Source organism: Xyrauchen texanus, chromosome 17 (assembly GCF_025860055.1).
Source record: "Xyrauchen texanus isolate HMW12.3.18 chromosome 17, RBS_HiC_50CHRs, whole genome shotgun sequence".
In the NCBI taxonomy this organism is placed as follows: Eukaryota; Metazoa; Chordata; class Actinopteri; order Cypriniformes; family Catostomidae; genus Xyrauchen; species Xyrauchen texanus.
Window position 1 is genome coordinate 32,744,127 of NC_068292.1, and position 20,033 is coordinate 32,764,159.

The 20,033-nt window shown below is 38.0% G+C and overlaps 1 protein-coding gene across 7 annotated transcripts in view; it reads right to left on the minus strand.

Annotated features, from left to right (window-relative positions):
* ptprub (protein tyrosine phosphatase receptor type Ub) overlaps window positions 1-20,033 on the minus strand; it is a 309,428-nt gene that overhangs the window by 94,826 nt on the left and 194,569 nt on the right. For all 7 annotated transcript variants that reach the window (XM_052147302.1, XM_052147305.1, XM_052147303.1 and 4 more), the window contains exons 7-8: window positions 11,077-11,370; window positions 163-480 (exon numbers count right to left, since the gene is read on the minus strand). In XM_052147302.1, coding sequence (XP_052003262.1) covers window positions 163-480; window positions 11,077-11,370 — 612 coding nt within the window. The remainder of the gene's footprint in view (window positions 1-162; window positions 481-11,076; window positions 11,371-20,033) is intronic.

A 20,033-nucleotide genomic window follows, 5' to 3' on the forward strand; every position in this document is an offset into this window, starting at 1 on the left:
GCTGCAAAATGTCTCATAAGTCAGTGATTAGGGTAAAAAAATAAGCTCCACAGCAGAGTACATCCATTCAAGAGGAATACAATTAACTCAGCCCTTCCCAGCAATGGAAGTAAAATAAATGAAATATATGGAATCACTTTCTGTGAAAGCTTTATTACTCACTGTCCTCCTCAGTCTGAAACGTGACCTCCTTCCCTTCCTTCTTGCCCTCGGTGTTGGCAAGTGCTAGGCGTATTTGGATAGTGTGATAAGGGGGCAGATCTCTGAGGGTGAAGCGGGAGGTGTTGTGCTCCACAGCCAGGCACTCTCTGACGGTGGTGTTATGTCCACCGCCGCCCCCTGCTGTCGTGTAGCGGTAGCACAAGGAGACGGAGAATGTATGACAGCGGGTCAGGTTGAAGGCCGGTGTCTCCCACTGCAAGGTCAGCTGACGGGACAGGATCTCTGAGGCTCTAAGTTCACGCAGTGCCCGCATGGGTTCTGTTTGAGAGAAGGAGAACAAGATCAATCGGTTATGAGACACATTAGAACCAATGGCTTATTGTCCCTCGGATGTCAACCCTGGCACAACATGTCTTCTTGGATTTTTTATTTTTTAACGTATTTCCTGTAAATAAATACTTACATTTTGGTTTATTCCCATATGATTTTCTTTCGACCATGGAACACAAAATGAAATATTTAGCAGGTTGTTGCAGGTTTGAATATGAGCAAGCGTAAATGAGAATTGAGAAGATTTTTCATGGATTACGACAAAAATTTTGGTCTTTTACTCAAACTAAGCTAGCCTTTGGTTTCAGAAGAAATCATGTGCATTAGTCTTAAAGACTACTTTTATTAACTGTATTTCTCCTTTTGGAGCTAAAAGCTGGTAGTCACTACATGGCCACAAAATTTCAATGAATGGAAAAGAACATACATTCCCTCCCGTGCATTCTTTAAAAAAGTGTTACTATGGTATCATGGTATGTGATGGTATCACATTTACATTACATTTATGCTTTTGGCAGATGCTTTTTTCCAAAGCAACTTACAGTTAATTCAAGGTATACATTGTATCATTTTGTGTTTTCTTTTTTTTCTGGGAACGGAACCCACGGTCAAGCTAGTGCTGGTACTCTGGTATATACAATGTCATGGTACTGCTATATATGAACCATAGCATTTAAATGGTACTCCAAGATTCATGTAAATATACCATGGCACTTCCATGGTACACTGCTATGACTACATGCGTCCATTTTGTTAGCATAGGCCAAATATGCAGCGAAAATTCACAGGGACATCATCGGGTCAAAACATTTCTCACTTGCGGCACCCTTCACCATACCCACTACAGGTAGGAGGCGCTGCCATGGTCAAATGGCCAGAAAGGTTGACAGACCTCCTGCTAATGAGAACACAACTTGTGCCAAATTACATTAATTAATTCCACAGGCTGCTGGTTGTACTCGCTCTCCTGCCATTTGCCACCTCCGTGTCACAAAGCAAATCGAGTATCTGCCTGCACCTTGTCCGGGGGCCTTGAGGAGGCAAAAATAAAAGCCCTGTTCAAGGGCATTAAGCTCTGCCAGTTACTGTTAGTGCAGGGTTGTTGTATTAGGCCAACTATTTTTGGCATACCTTACATTTGTGTACGGTCACCGCTGGTTTAAGTCCTTTCTTATTTGGCGGGAGTAGAAAGATCAGCGACCCCCTTTGGCGAATGTGATATAAAGAGACAGAGAAAGCCACTGTCTGAGGGGAGCACAGGAACCTTAGTGTTTTTCGGAAAGAGGCGCATGCAGCAGAGAGGGTGAATCAAGGACATCCAGACCAACTATCAATGAGCACATCTGTCACGGTCCATTATTAAGACAATCAATGCATTTTTGCCAAATAGATTTCCACATAATGTATTGTATTGCTGTGTTCTTTTAATGAGACCTGGTGACTAATGGGCTCAAGTGCAAAGGGACAACAAAGGGGATGAAGTATGCACTTGTTTCTAAAAGTAACAGCTCAAGGGCTCCTCTTGAACTTATGCTCAGAGGACACAATGCCCTAATGCAGCCTCTTAAGAATTAAGCTTACAACTAAAGGTAAGGTAAGTAATGCATCAAAACTTTAAGGAGAGAGAAGCTAAATTAGAGGAAATTTATTTTCTCTTGAAGTCTGCAATGTACTAATTCAGTGCTGTTCTGCAGAATCGCACTCAATCATTCCCCACATAACATTAAGCCCTGTTAATCCTAAAATATCACATACATCTGATAACTTATGACACGACTTTCTACAAATTTACTTAAGGTCTATACACTCGAAAAAATATTTTAGCCTATTTTCAAGATGTATCCATTTCGATTGAATAACAAATTCCCATCTAATTGAATTGCCTAATCTTTAACAAAATAAAATTTACAAATCTTAAAAAAAAATTGTATTTATTACATTTTCTTCAAGTCTATTCAATTCAATTTTAGTGTATTTATTAAGGGTCTATATTTATTTACAGATTAACATTTAGTTTCATTTGTAGATTCACATTTAGATTCAACTTTAAGTAGGTTTCTTAATCAGCGTGTCTTGTGTTTCACTACAAATATCTGAACATCATTAAAACAGATCCAGTAAATTGACTTGAGAAGCAAAATTGCTTAATATATTGAGATATGTTTTCAGAGATTTTATCTTGAAGTACAAATATTTTCTAATACCATTGGCAGTTTTAGGAATAAGCTACATTTTGTGAGACTGATAACATGATAAAAAAAAATTGCCAATAAGGTAAAAAAACAAAAACAAATTTTGCTCAATATATATTCTCTGAAATAATTCCTATTTAGCTTCAAGTAAATTTACAGTTTTAACGAAAACAAGAAATCCTATCTGAAAACAACATCAACATGTTAAAAAGATTATTTGTTTTATTTTATTTATTTGGCAGAGTACCATGTCCTTAATCAACCTGAAAATGACTCTATTGGCCATTTAAAGGATGTAAACAATAACAAAAGAATTTGAACGCTACTGCCTGGGAGCACTACCGGTATCATTACCAGATCCTTTAAATAAGGCTCTGAGTAAACTTAGAACATGAGAACACAAAAGTAACTTATCCAGACATGTTACTGATACTGAGCACATCTATGCCAGAGAGGTGATGAATGTGTATCGTAGTTTACAGTAGATGCTCACAATTATTTCCTCAGTGGAAAGATTGGGAACATTGAATCGATCCAATTACAATCAATGAATCCCTCCAGACAAGGTAAGGATTTATTTAAGTGTGTTCCTAATTTGTAAGTCATTTGGATAAAAGTGAATAAATGACTAAATGTAAATTACATCATAATGAGAGCGATCTATTGACCCTTTTAGAGCTCTAACTATCAAACTTACAATTAGGGCTACAACTAACGTTTATATTGATAATCGACTAATTTAACGATTATTAGAATGATTATTCGACTGTTTGTTTGATTATTGCAACGATTAATAATTAGCTCTCAACCGACTATTCTTCTTGTGCCTAGACTTAAAAGGTTGTATTAAAGTGCTTACTAACAATAAAGAGGACAAAATCTTTTACAAATATCTCTAAATGACATTCCAAGGAATTCCAAGGAATTAAACTTTTATTTTATTAAGTTTAATTCAATAGAAATTCACTGCAAAAAAAACTATTGTAATCAAGATTTTTTTTCTTGTTTTCGACATATTCTCCAAGTCTAAATATCTTATATGTTGCTTCTCAGGTAAATGTATCTTGTTTTAAGTAGGCTGTTTTTAGATATTTTTAAATATTTAAATATTAAATATTGTATTCAACATTCTCCAATAACAATTTTTTCTTCTGCAGTATAGCTACTAATGTAAATGTACTTTTTTTGGATCGCAATCCATCACTTTATTAATCAAGCTACAGCAAACGCGCATGAGGGACGGGTGTCCCCGCGCCAGAGGGTGCCTCAGTCGGGTGCAGTTTCAATCTCTCCCATTCACAGGACTCATAGAAGTGGTGTTGACCACACAGAGAAATGCCATTTTTGTAGTTTGTTTATGATGCACTTCCTTATTATTTGAACTTTAATAAAGGATGCATTAAATATATAATGCCAGGTTATTTGCATTTTAGATGCTCTGACATGCAGGTTTTGCTTAAGTGGAATGCCAGATCCGGCTCTGCTTTATTTCACAATGACAGTGCTTCTGTATTTCCTTATTTTGCATTTCTCCATTATAATTCCATTATATTTTGTGATCTACATCACCTGAAGCTGTTTGGAAAGTTTAGCGTGCATCTGGACATGTGTTTTCTTCCTCTCCTCAGTCAGGCGCGAGCTGCTGTGCTCCTCTATCGCATCATCATTAGAGTTTCATATGATCTCATGTTACGTTAAATTAGATCAAACGACAATTCAAAATTTTTATTGTCGACATTGTCGATAACGTTGACTAATTGTTTCAGCCCTACTTACAATCAGTTGGCATACATTTTGTTCACCTACCAGAGATAAGATAAATGTTACAGTTGTTAGTACTGCACGTATCCAGTCATCTCGCTTTATTGCAGCAGATCTTTTGTTCTTTTGCAGCTGTTTTTCTGAGATCTAATCACTTCAATTTTCATTCAGGTTAATCAGGTTAATGTTAGTAACGTTAATTGTGTTTGAGTCATTATGAATGAAGTGTCTCCGGTTATTGTTCTGAATGAGTATGACAACTAGTAGGAAATTTTCATGGGACAAAGAGGTCACTTCCATAAACTGACGAATAGTCCTTGAAATGGTCTATTGACAAATATATTCATTCAGAAAATACACATTTCAAAGCAGAAACAATGAATACCAAAAGAATACCAATAGAATGAATGAATTAATTAACTTAATATTTATATAATTCTTTTCTGACTCAACACTCAAAACGCTTTACACAGTTAGCATCGACCTGGATCATGCTACGGCAGCCATAGTGCACCAATACGCTCGCCACACACCAGCCATTGGTGGAGAGGAGAGAGTAGAGTGATAGAGCCAATTCATGGATGGGCATTATTAGGAACCCATGATTGAGAAGGGTCAATGGGGCCAGGACACTGGGGTTACACCTCAATACATTATGAGAAGTGCCCCGGGATTTTTAATGATCACAGAGAGTCAGTACCTCGGTTTAACATCTCATTCCAAGGACTGAAATAGAGTGTTAATTGTCTTAAATAGAGTGATGATTGTCTTAATGGAACTATTGATTGTTAGTTAAAAGCAAAACAAATTGGATGCTCTTGACTTGTGCCTTCTTTAAAAGACAATCCAAGAGTCTACACTGTGCTCATTGAGGAGCTTAAAGGAGGCTTTTGTGCCACCCTACTTCCCTTAACCCAGTTTGAAGGCTTTGTCTGGATGCCAAGAGCAGTGCTTTGAGCGCCCACTTCTTGGCATACCTCAGAGATGGGACCAAGCCCACAGAGAGCAGCCAAGGGCACGGGGCAGTTTGTCAACTCCTCAAGCGGCAGCTGGAAGACCAATCAACTCTAGTTTCTGGCCTAATACTCTATAAATTGTTGATACATAAGGAAGTTCAGAGATAACTAGGTTTTTTCCTGGTTATTTGGTGGACTAATGAGGGTGACTTAAGATTTGGTTGTTGGTCATTAAAAGAAAAGCATGGTAAACATGATTTTGTGTTATCACAGGGCAATAAAAACATATTTAAAACCCACATTGCTATACGTTACTTGCTCATAGGCTCATTAAAGAATTCTGTCATAATTTTCTCACCATCGTGTTCCAGAAGACTTGGAATATAGTAAATGAGTTGTGTGGACTACTTTTATTGTTTTGTATGTTTTTGTACATTTTGGAGCTTGGACATGTGAATCACCAACCATTTCTGTTGTGTGGAAAACAGAAATTTTACCTAACATTCTCTTTTTTTGTTCTAGAGAAGGAAAAAAGTCCAGTGCAGAACTTCAGTTGATCAAATGAGTGGTGGAGGGCCATCTGTGAACAAGTCTGTCCTGCTCTTCCATCATTTTCTCGTTCTAATCCTCTCCTCTGAGGAACATTCCCCCACATCATACCCATCTCCTAATCACAACACTGCCTCATCAAGCACACCTGGACCAAGCTGCCCATATTCCTCAGATTGTCCGCCAATTCCTCTGCCATGCCCACAGGACTGCGCTTGCTTTCATCTTTTATGTAGGTCATTACCAAGAGCCTCGACACCAGGATGCAATCTTTAGCTTCAGCCAGAAACAACTCAGTTGTCTCATCATTCATTTCACTTTTACTTCCAATATTTTGGAGAAGTCACCCAGGGTCCTAGAAGTATCAAAAACTCTTGAAGATAAAAAAGGAAAACAAGCTGCTTGGAGAGAGGAACCATAACTCATAAACTAATAAGCTCTCTTTGGATGCCAGCAAGGGATATTTCAGCACAACTGCAAAGGAAAGATTGTCAGTGTTGGGTCTGTGTACAGTACAGGAGCTATGTACAGGTGCATCGATGGAGGCCATTTTGAGCAGCTCATATGGAGCTGCAGACGATGATTACTGTCACCTGTGTGATGGAAGTGAATCTCACCTGCAAGATGAAAACAAATGAGCTGACACTACACAGTCTCTCTAAAAATAAAATAATAAATAGACAGGGAGATATTTGGCTCTTGAGAGGTTGTGATGTTTGGGGGGTATAATGCTTTAGCAGCCCAGTTTTGAACTCCAAGAGCAACTCTGTATGGAGAAAATACACAAATAAAGAATATTTTACTCAAAATGAAAATGCTGTTGATATTAACTCATCCTAATGCTGCTCCAAACTTGTATGGCTTCTTTTTCCCATAAAAAAAATTACAAAATTACAAGGCTTTTTGCTTGTATTGAAAGTGAATAGTGTCTCCAGACTGTCAAGTTCCAAAAAGACCCCCCCACAATACTATTTTCATTTTTGTGTGATGTATCCCTGACATGACATGCGTTTTTCTTATTATTTGAATATGTTCCTTAAGGTTTTCTTTTAACATTAGTAAAGTTTTTTGCACAAAAACAGACATATTTAGAAAAATTATCATTTTCCACCCTCACGCTGACCCTCTGTCAGAAACACTCTGTTTTGGTGCTGCTTCTCCTTTAAGACATGACAGTAAATGCCTTTACCTGCTCTCTCCTTGCCACCTCACTGCTCACCACCTCTGGGCAAGCAATGGAAGAGATAAGGTAAAGTCGGTGTTAATGTGCTGTTGTGGAGGCGATCAGATACAAATGTCTACCAGAGTGTGACATCACAATGTACAGGAAGTAGATTGAGTCATTTAGGCAGCTCAACAAATGCTCTTTTAGCAGTGAGGAGGAAGTTTTGAGTACTGAAACTAACAGTATATTTTTATTGTATAATGACCTATAATACAGTATGTTAAAAGATCAAGGAAGTTTGATTCCTCATATCATGACCACTTTAATATCTTATGCGTTTCTCCTAGACAGAAATTAGATTAAATGGAGAACAAAGGGAGACTTTTGCTTAAATCTCCTGCGATTTTCTCTCCAAAAACAAGAGCTAAGGCTTTAATTTGTATTATTTTTAATTTTTTAATTTAAAGTATTGAACATCTCATCATAAACTTCAAAAAAAACTCACTGTCATTGAAAATATCATTGTCACCCACATATGCTGTGCTTTGGATGGTGGTCCCAAGAATTGGACACTGGTTTGCTGGAGGCTGGTTTCTTACTACTACTTAACTAGCAATAATTCCTTGTTCACCCAGCTTTACCAGATAGACAGTGCTGGTTGACCAGCATTTTTTGCATAAACATTGCAGAGTACTCCATTAAGTCTTCTAAACTATCAAAGACCAAAAACTGAGCAATATCATTTTCCTCTGGTTTAGATCACCAGTGTCAAGACTACCCAAAGTAAACACATTCAATGAACAACTGCTTTATTTGTTGATAGGCAAAGCTAATGCATTTAGCAAAGAACCATAAATCCTCCATTAAAGTCATTTTACTGAATGATTCTTGAATAAAATCTATTGAAGACGATCTTATAAAAGACTGATCTTTGTTTATATAATATGCCATTTAGTGTGTCAGATGCACTGTATTATTCTGAGAAGCTAAGACCTAATATTGTTTGTTTTGGATCTATCAAAAGGCTAATCTGAATATTGAGTCGTGTGACAGTAGAGGCTAACCCCCATTCTAGCGTGAATAATAAGTCATCACAGTGAATGTGCGTGCATATGTGTGAGTGTGAACAAACGCTGTCAAACAAATCAAAACTTCATAGCCTCTGACACAACATGCCATTCCCCCTAGCACACTTCTTCAAGCACTCAATTATATCTTCGACTTCTATTCAGTTGACGGTAGAATACACAGGAGATTTGAGCACGAACGGAGTATAGAAAAGCTCATTTTACTTCCAATCCCACTGATGTGCTTCTATTGAGTCAAAATTACATCTTCAACACTTCGGCAAATATGACAGCAGCTTAAACAGCCCCAATATTCATGTGCAACGAGGCACCACTGGGAATATGATGCAAATACCCCATTTAAAAAAGAATTTCAATCTAGACTTAATGTGGAGGAGAAAATGGAAACAGTGGGAAATATTTAGCGTGAACGTCTGCTCCTCATTTTTCTCTGCCTTTCTTTGTCAAGACAAAAGCTGTTTAAGACAAAAACTCATCTGACTGTGTTTCTCTCCATTGAAGCGACTTAGAAACGCTGTCTTTGTCTTGCTCGATTTCTCTCTTTTACCTGCTCATGTCTTTTTACTCCTGCTATGTCATTTTAAAGTCCTCTGTGTTATCTTCTGTACAATATTCCACTCTGTCTTTCATACCTCCTCTCCCTCTTGCTTGTTGATGAATGATAAGTGTCTAGGCTAATGAAAAGACTGGACATGAGTTTGGTGTCTCATTTAGAACTGGTGGGATGCAGGTCTGTCCTGACAGGGTCATGGACAGCAGGGAACGTGAAAAACTTTGATGTTAAATCTGGGTTTGTAACTTTTTTTGAGAACCAATCATTTAGAATATAGACAAAGAGGTAGTTAGTGATTTGCCTGATGGTATGAACATATTTGGAACAGAATAAGAAGTAAAATGACTACTATTACCATGCTGACCAGGTCAGCAGCAGAATCCTTAAACCTGCATTTTGAATTACATTTTCACTGGGATAAGAACAGGATCAATATACCTAATCACACCCTTTCCAACTCTGCAACAGCACGTGAGGTGGACACTCTTATTTACAGGTAAAAGCATGCATTACCAAACCCCTAGCTGTTTGTTTTGACAAGCATAAGAAGGCACCAAGGAGAAAGATGCCTGCAGTTTCGGTTCAGAAATTTTCATTGCCATTTCATGACCTGGCATTAAACCCTTGAACAAATATACATGCTGTTCATTAAACTGTATAAGAAATTGTATTCAGCTGTTCAAAGACATGAACATTCACTGAACTCAGTAATTTAACCAGCTGGGTCCAAAATTAACAATTTGCACATGCGATTCTGATCTTGTGGTCCGATTCTGAGCACTACATAGTGGACCACAGCATTTGACACACGCTGCCTGGACTGTATAGAATCACTTTGATTCAGGCACCTGGATCATCTCTTAATGGAATAGTTCACCCAGAATAAACATTATCTCATCATTTACTCACCCTTATGCCATCCCATATGTGTATGACTTTCATCTGCTGGACTCGAAGAATTTCTCAGCTCTTTTGGTCAATGAAATGCAAGTGAATAGATGCCAAAATTTTGAACCACTAAAAATCACATAAATCTGCATTAGACTTATCCACAAGACTCCAGTGGTTTAAGCTATGTCTTTAGAAGAAATATGATAAATCTGGGTGAGACACAGATCAATATTTAATAAATTTTTACTATAAAATCTCCTTCCTGCTCCGTCAATCTCCACTTTAACTTTCACATTCTTCTTCTTGTGCTTTTGGTGATTCACATTCTTCATGCATATTACCCCCTACTGGGCATTGAGAAGGACTTAAATATTGATCCGTTTCTCACCCACACCTATCACATATCGCTTCAGTGGATTAAACCACTGGAGTCATATGGATTTACTTTATTCTGCCTTTTGGGCCTTCAAAGTTCTGGTCACCATTCACTTGCATTGTATGGACCTACAGAGGTGAAATATTCTTGTAAAATCATAATTTGAGTTGTGCAGAAGAAATATATTCATAAACATCAGGGATGGCATGAGGGTGAGCAAATGATGAGATAATTGTCATTTTTGGGTGAACTATGACTATACTTGACAACACCACACATCTGTATTTATGCAAGGTTATAATGATCTTCTCCATCATGTGATGATTATTTTAATAATTACTGCTGATATGATCTGTTGAGATATTCACAAACATCTCTTTTTAATCAAATCCACTTGACCGCCTTCATTTGGCTGTAATTGTGTCAGGCTATTTTTGATATAATAATGGAGCACAATCTACAATGGGCATCAATTACATATGTGTGTTTGCACAGAATGGAATGAAAATTACTAAATTGATATACTCAAGATGCAGCGCAACTTATGTGCATCTTGCTTAGATGGTTGCGGGTGGTTAGTGAATATAAAGATTCAGGTTTTTGTGCTGAAATACCACATGCAAAAGTGGTGCAACTGTTTAGAGAATCTGCCCAATTGTGATTTTGATCCATTTTATTTATTTTGGTGCTCATTGTGAGGAATATTCCACATCTGTCGCCACATGGAGAAAAAAGAAAAAGAAAGATATCCAAGATAAACCTCTAATGGTAAATGAGGTAAAAGTCATCAGATTGGTTCAGTCTATCACAAGTGTTGAAGATGTTTACTTTAGTAGATGGGTGTATGCTTTGAAATATGTACAATAACAAGGGTCACAATGACATTATTACAGTATGACTAAAACAATGTATTAAGTTGCAGTTTCTTTTAAAGTTAATAGCCATTAATGAGAAACTCTTATTTATGTTGATTAAATTTGTACTCATATTTGGCACTATTGCTAATTTTGTTTACACTGTCTCCTGAATATAAGGGAAGTTTCTGTTGCTCACCTGCACATTTAGTTTTGCTGATGAGGGGTGGTCCAGGAGGCCCAGTCCCACCCTCGCCTGGCCGGGAGAGCAGCACACTGATGTGGTACTCAGTATCTGGGTCCAGGTGCCAGAGCTTATATGTGACCATGTTGACCCCAAGGATCTCTGACCAGGGTGCCTGGCTGGCCCGATATTCGATTTCCCGCCGGATGATAGGGCCATCACCAAGGATGGAGTTGGTGTTGAGTTGAATAATCAGATAGGTGGACCCGGCCCTCAGCAGCTGAGGCGGAGCAATGGGAGATGGGGGTACTGAAAAGTATCAATAAAAATAATTCAGTCTAATTGAAAATTTATTATTTCACCCAATATTTGTTTATGTACTTATAATTATTAGAGTATCACACACTCAGATTAGCAACATGCAAACATCAAACTTTATTGAAATCAATTGCAAGTTGAGCCTTAAAGGGATAGTTCACACAAAAATGAAAATTCTCTCATCATTTACTCAACCTCATGCCATCCCACATCTGTAAGACTTTCTTTCTAATGCAAAATACAAAGAATTTCTAAAATAATATTTCAGCTTTGTTGGTCCTCACAATGCAAGTGAATGGTGACCAGAAATTTGAAGGCTCAAAAGGCAGTATATATATTTAATCCATGTCTTCTGATGCGACAATTTCACTTTCACTTTCACTTCCACATTCTGGTGTTGAAGTGACTTTTACTTTCACAATCAGACACCTACTGGTTTGGGGTGGTCAAGGTGGAGACTGATAGTAAAAAATGTCTTAAATATTGAACTCCTTCTCTCCCACACCTATCATATTGCTTCAGAAGATATGGATGTGACAGGGCGGAGGGCAGGGCTGGGTCGTGATTCCGCACACCCGGCCCCTAATCGGGCTAATCAAGCCTCAGAGAGGGATAAAGGCTGACTTGAAGCTGCAGTGCGCGAGAGAGAGTGAGAGAGAGATTTCGGGCAGCTGTCCGACACCTTTGTGTATTTGTCTTTTTATTTAAGTTGCTTATTAAAATATGATTTACATTTTTAGGCAGGTTCTCGCCTCCTCCTTTGCATTAATCCCTTTATAATGGATTTAACCACTTGAGTCAAATGGATTACTTTATTGCCTATATAATTTTATATCTGGTCACCATTCACTTGCATTGTGAGGACCAACAGAGCTAATTCTTCTAAAAATCTTACTTTGTGTTCTTCTGAAGAAAGAAAGTCATACACATCTGGGATGATACCAGGATGAGTAAATGATGAGAGAATGTTCATTTTTGGATGAACCATCCTTTTAATTGTGAGTTGAGGCTCCCACAGAGCATCCATGATGGTTAGGATGCTGCCTATGTAGGCAGCTCAATAGTTTTTGAATAGTGAGTCAATGAGGAGGTTAAAGTAAAAGTGTATTCAAGGAGTATAAAGCCTTAATACCCCAAAAATACCATTAGATACAGGTATAGAGCATGAATAAATTCTTTTCAAGCAACTCCCTTGAGTAAAAACACAAATATGAAAAATTTAACTGAATCTGACTAATCTTCACCCAATTTTGTAAAGATTATCTGGGCAAGTAACAGTTGACACAAGGTGCCCCTTTAAATCCTCTCACTATACCGTGAGAACATCCACAGTTCAGAATGGTAAAACGAAACCCAAAGTTCACAGGTTAAAATACCAAATTGGACATGCACATTAACCCTGGATAAGACAGCTCTTTCAACTTCCAACCAGAGAGCTGTAAGTAAACCAACAGATGTGCATGCCTGTAGATTGTGGAAGACCTGCAGATATAGTTTCATGCTGCTTAATGTGAAGTTTTCATTTATGTTCTTCTGAGGGACTGGGCTGCCAGCTACACAGCAGACATGATAATATAGAAATGAAATATCTCTAATTATCTTTGCAAGATTAGTTAGATATATTTTTACATTTGAAGGAATAGATCTCCAAAAAATATATTCACCCTCATGCCATTCAAACCCACATGACTTTTTCTCTTCTGATAAACACAGAAGTAGAAAAATGTATTAATGTAATGGCTGATCTTTGTTATGCAATTAAAATGAATGGGGATTAGATCTTTCAAGCTGCAAAAAATATACTTTAGCTTTTTTAGCATCGCTTATATATGTTTTCAGCCTTTAATTCTGAACATCTGCCATTTTTCAGCACGCATCGGGTTTTCCCCCCGCATTATTCTCTTATCGCGATTCAACTGTGTGCATTTTCCACGCGCATCCGCTTTCTATTTTTATCGTGATTAACCTGCATACATTTTTCAGCACGAACCCATTTTTCTCTTCTGTGTTACACAGATTATTGCATCGATCTCAAAGCACTGCTTATCAAGAAAAACCAACAACAACAAACAATTGAGTGAGGTATCACATCAATCTCAAACCCTCACCACTCAGGAACAACCAACAACAACAAACAACTGAGGTAAGTCATGGCATCCACTCATGTTATTTTTCCTGCATTGCATGTCACGTGTTTACAATAGCCTCTTCCATCAGCAGTGAGGAATTCAAATGTGATAAATGTAAGGAATTAGTCAGGCTGATGGAGAAGATTAATGAGTTAGAGATAAGTGTCCGAACGCTAGTGGAGGTCAGTGAGAAAGAGAAGCCAGTAGATACTGTTTCGGATGCGGGCAGTACAGAGAGGAACCTGCTGTAGAACCTGTGTTCCAGCTGTAGAGTCCCCGCAGCAGGGCACTGGGATGATATCTAGGCGGCATACTCGCTCAGCAAAGCGACACCACTCTCCCATTCATGTTAGGGTTTCCAATCAATTCTCCCCACTCAGTGATGCTCCCACTGAGAATCATGTCAAAAGAGCCCTTGTTATTGGTGATTCTATTGTAAAGAATGTGGAAATAGAGACTCCAGCCACTATTGTTAAATGCATTTTGGGTACCAGAGCCTCTGACATCAAATCAAATTTACAAGTGCTGGCTAATGCTAAACATAGATTTTCTAAAATTGTTATTCTTGTTGGCACTAATGATGCCCGGCTTCACCAGTCGGAGATCACGAAAGATCATTTTAAAGAGATGTGTGGATTTGCAAAAACGATGTCAGACACTGTAATATGCCCCCTCCCTGCTCATCGTGGTGATGAGGTTTATAGTAGATTAGTGTCACTGAATGGCTGGATGTCTGAGTGGTGTCCGGAAAATAGTATAGGATTTATAGACAATTGGAAGAGTATTTGGGGTAGACCTGACCTGTTAAAGAGAGACAGACTCCTTTCCTCCAGGGAAGGTCTCTATACGGTCTCCTCTCTAATAATTTAATGTACAAATAAACAAATGAAAGATAAACATCATATGAAGATAGGTCTAATAAACATTAGATCTCTTTCTACCAAAGCACTAATCGTAAATAAAATTATTGCAGTTCATAGTTTGCATGTGCTCTGTTTTACTGAAACCTGGCTTAAACTGGATGAATATATTAGTTTAAATAAATCTACTCCCCCAGGTTATTGTTATAAACATGAGCCCCGTCTGAAGGGTCGAGGAGGAGGTGTTGCTACAATTTATAGGGAGGTTATTGGTGTTACTCAGAGGACAGGATATAAATGTAAGTCTTTTGAACTAATAATGCTTAATGTGACACCTTCCGATATAAATAAAAAAACGATATCATCTTTTACCCTTGCTATGGTATATTGATTACCCGGCCTTATTCTGATTTCCTTGGTGAATTTGTACGTTTTTTTATCAGAACTTGTAGTTACTGTAGATAGAGATTTAGTTGTTGGTGACTTTAGTAGTCACATAGATAATAAAAATGACACATTAGGATTAGCATTTATCAATATTCTCAACTCTCTTGGAGTCAGACAAAATGTAACTGGACAAACTCCATACGCTTCACCATAATCATACCTTCTCCATACGCATCACCATAATCATACGCTAGATTTAATTCTGTCATATGAAGTTGATAATATAGAAATTCTGCAGCAGAGCGATGGCATCTCAGATCATTACCTCGTCACTTGTTTGCTGCGATCAGCTAATGTTATTCAATCTACACCACACTATCGTTCAGGTAGAACTATTCTTTCGACCACTTAAGATAGCTTCACTAATAAACTTCCAGATCTATCTCATGCACTCAGTAAACCCCAAAGCCCAAAAGAACTTGATGAATTAACAAAAAATATAAATCCAGTCATCTCTAGCACTCTTGATAGTGTCGCCACCCTTAGATTAAAGACAATAAAAGAAATAAGCCCTGCACCATGGTAAAATGATCACACTCATGCTCTCAAGAGAGCAGCTCAGAAAATGGAGCAAAAGCAGAAGAATACAAAATTAGAAGTATTTCGTGGTGCATGGAAGGATAGTGTATGTAGCTACTGACAGGAACTAAAAGCTGCCAGGTCAGCATATTTTAGTAAACTCATAGAAAATAACCACAACAATCCTAGGTGTTTATTCAGTACTGTGGCTAAATTGGTTAGGAATAAAGCCTCAACAGAACCAGATACTATGTTGTGGCACAAGAGTAATGACTTCATGAATTTATTTACTGATAAAATTGAAATAATCTGAAATAAAATTAGAATTATGCAATCATCTGTCATAGCACCTCAAAAAACAGTGTCTCATAATTTTCCTCATGTGCAACTTCAATCCTTCGCTGTCATAGATCATGAAGAGCTAACAAATCTTATTGAAACGTCAAAAGCTACAACATTTATGTTAGATCCAATACCAACTAAGGTCCTGTCATTTCAGAACCTCTTCTTAATATTATTAACTCCTTGCTCTCCTTAGGACATGTCCCAAGAAACTTTAAAATGGCAGTTATCAAACTGCTTATTAAGAAGCCACAACTAATCAGTTTTATGTTCTGTTAATGTCTGATCTTCTGTAAAGCTGCTTTGAAACAATGTGATAGGTGCTATACAAATAAAAATGACTTGACTTGACTATGCAAAAGCTCATTTAAAGTATCATAAAAGTGGTCAGTATGGCACTAGATTCCAAGTCTTCTGAAGTAATGTGGTCGGTATGAGAAACAGACCCATATTTGACATATGCCCTTGCTTAGTAGTGATGTTAGAGTCATGAACAGACCGATTTTGTGAACCAGACAAAGTAATTCATTGAACATATCCAAAAGAACAATTAGTTTAAAGACTCTACCACTTTAATACGTATGGTGCTTTTGGATCCTTTTTTGAAGCTTAATAGCTCAGGTTGCCATTTCAGTGAAAGTTTGAGGAAACCAGTACCGGATTTAAATGTTCTGTAAATAATACTTGGTAGAAACAACATGGGGGGAACAACATGGGGGTGCGTAAATGATGACAATATTTTTTCCATTATAAGCTGAACTATCCCTTTCAAGTCTAAACCAAGAAATTAGTGCAAGAAATCGATTTGGTAAGTTAGAAGTGAGGCTGCAATGAAAGAAGAGAGACTAGCACTGACTTTCCCATGATTAATCTCTGGGTGTGCTATGTCTGCAAGCTCTCCCTCTCAGGACCAGCTGCAGATGGCAAATATCCAGCCAGGGACAGAAAACCTCTTGTGAGAGAGATATGAGAAGGCAGGAGTAATAAAGCTCATCTTGTCTGTCAGGAAGAGGCTCAGGGAATAATATAAACTCTGTAGACTCAACTTTCATATGAGAAAAGAGGAAGATTTCAGTAAAAATCTCCAACCTTCCCTTTGTGAAAATCCCTTGATTCAATATTGGTCAAGGCAGCTAATTAAAGGAATAGTTCACCCAAATAAGAAAATTCCAGCAACTAAAAATAAAAAAGAATACAGGTTTGGAACGAAATAAGGGTGCATAAATAATGAACACATTTTCATTGTTTTAGCATTTTAATTTCACCCTGAGAAAGCTTCTTTCACCAAAAAAGAGTTCAGAGTTACTGAGAATTTTTTTTAAAAATAAATCCTGAACCCCACTGAGTGAATAGGAACAATTCTCATTAGCCCTCTGGCTCCTTTGCATTAGCCCGGTTACTACGTAATCTATGGGCCCATTGAGGAACACTGAGTTGTGAAATGAGTTGATCAAGCTAATTAAAGGACTGATTAGCCTCTCGTTAGCAGGGGCAAGCGTGGGAGGGCAGTTTGGAAGAAACAAGAAAAAGATCAGCGTAAAGGAGAAGGAGATTCTAAGGTAAACGAAATGAGGTAGCACCAACAGTATGGCTTGTTTGCTAGCATGTAGGCCTATAGCTTAATGGACTCGACCAAAGGGGCCAATCTGCCATGCTTAACTGTGGTGCGGTAATGCATTTTAAATAGGACCTCCCGTTGAAGTAAGAGCCATCAGATAGCAGGGTCAATAACATGCTGCAGTGGGAATGCAGTTATATTCTAAAATGGCTTTAAAGCACCATGAGACTCATAACACAAAGGGGGAAAAAGCTATTTAAGCCAGCCTAAGCTGGTATGCCAGCAAGACCACCATGGCCAGGTTGGGTCAAAAGATATACATTCTTAAAGCGGCCAAGAACCGCAAACCAACACACAAAAAAAATTCCCAGTAGGGTGGGATTCTGATTACATCGTACTGTGATATGCAAAATGGAACATGACTCCAGCTCTGGTAAAATAATTATAAAAAATATAATGAGAATGAGAGAATTTAATTTTGGTGTGAACTATCCCCTTAATTCCCAGGCTGGTTCAGCCTAGTTTATGATGGTTTAATGTAGGACTAGCTGGTGAACCAGCACAGCCACGATGTTTACAGCTGGCAAAGCTGGACCAGCAAGGTTTTTTTATTTTCATTTTTGTTTTTGTGATGCTGATTGAACAAGGAAATCTTGCTGGCTGAGTCAGTAAAGAAAATTTGTTGGAACACCAGCATCTTCTGCCCCAGCATATAAAGCAACATGCGCTGGTGACCAGGTATGATGTTTTCTTTTTTGCACTACCTATACAAACAGATATATTCTTGAAGGAGGTGAGTCTTGGATTTTATGCCTGCAGATTGAGAGGGATTGTTTTCCATTAGGAATAATTGTATTCTATCAGTTGAATGGGGATTATCGGAGTGAATGCATAACCAGGGTATGACCAGAACATACAGAGTGTGTAAACAGAAGTTTCTATGTCTTAGAGAGCATTACCTGTGATTTTTCATTTCATTTTTTTTTTTACCATAAAATGTATGGGAAAAAGCCTGCAGTTTTATAATGCAGTACTTTTAAGTCAATTTTTGCATACAGTAAAGCCCTGTTTCTAAACTCGCCTTAATCTGTGCTGCTACATCTATCAATGGAATTAGCACGATGCTGTCTCACAACCTCTCTCAGTATGCCTTGAGGATGGATCCTGAATAACTCACACGGCTCCATGCATCCATATTCTCATTTCACTCCTGATTTCTACTTTGGCTTAGGGGACATCAATCTGACCTGGGTATACGCATGAACACAGAAAGCTGCCATTGCAGATATATATATATTAAAAATATAATCCCATTCTACCATATCAAACACCTTTTCGGCGTCAAGTGAGATGACAGTGACCGGAATCTGATCATTCGCCATTGACCACGTGATATTGATGAGATGCCTGATGTGATCAGAAGAGCTGTGGCGCCCAATAAATCCCACCTGATCTATATGTATAAAAGATGTTATAACTTTACTTAATCGGTTAGCCAACATTTTTGACAATATTTTTACGTCTAGCTGGATCAAGGAAATTGGATGGTAACTCTTACACTCGCTTGAGTCTTTGTCCTTTTTAAGAATCAGATTGATCTGGGCTTGTGTCATGGTTAGCTGAAGCTTTCCATTCTTTAATGATTCCGTATAAACTTCTAGCAAAAGTGGAACCAGTTCTGTAGCATAAGATCTAAAAAATTCTGCGGCAAAGCCATCTGGCCCCGGAGACTTGCCTAGAGGCAAGGCATTAATTACCTACCAAGCTCCTCCAAGGTTTTTTCAGAATCAAGAGATCTGTTGTGTTCAGTTGTCAGTTTAGGGAGATCTAATGGTTCCACAAAGTTTCTAATATCTTCATCAGAAGACGAAAATGTGGAACAATAGAGATCAAGATATAATTCTTTAAAAGCATTATTAATATCAGTGGCCAAGGTAAATATTTAACCACCAGCAGATTTCACTGAGGGAATGGTAGAAAAAGACTCTCTCTGCTTTATATATCTAGCCAAATGCTTCCCTGCCTTATCTCCGACTCAAAGTATGACTGTCTTGCTCTGAATACCCAAAACTCCACCTTCCACAACAAAATAGTATTATATCTCAACTATATTTGTATTTCAATCTGGTCAATTCTCTGAGGTCATCAGATGACATATGGCACTTTAGCTCTGCCTCGGCACCTTTACTATTCCTTTCCAGTTCCAAAGGAATGCTTTGGATTTTTTGGTAAATGAGGCAAACATTATGACCCGACCCCTAAGAACTGCCTTAAGTGCCTCCCAAGCAATGCCCACAGAGGATACTGAGAACCAGATGGTCTCCATATAAACATTGATTTCAGCCTTTAACATTTGTTGGAATTCAGGATTCTGCAAAAGGGACACATTAAAGCGCCAACTATGTGATTTCTTTTTCTCCGTATGTGGCAACATCTCTAAACTCACCAGGGTGTGATCTGAGACAAAGATGTTTCCAATTGAGCAATCAACAACAGATGAAACGAGGAACTTAGATGTTTAAAAAAAATCTATTCTACAATAAATCTTATGGACTGATTAAAAAATTGATAGTCCCTACCAGATGGGTTCAAAAGTCGCCAAATATCTGCAAGACCAAGATTTTTACACATCCTGTGAAGCGTCAATGTTACTCTAGGGGGCTTACACACTTTTGCTTCACTATGATCATGGACTGAGTCCATCAAAAGATTAAAGTCTCCTCCCAATATTATATTGAGAGGTGCCAGTGGCTTGCAGCATCCATTCAAGATCTATAAAAAGCCCTGATCATCAGCGTT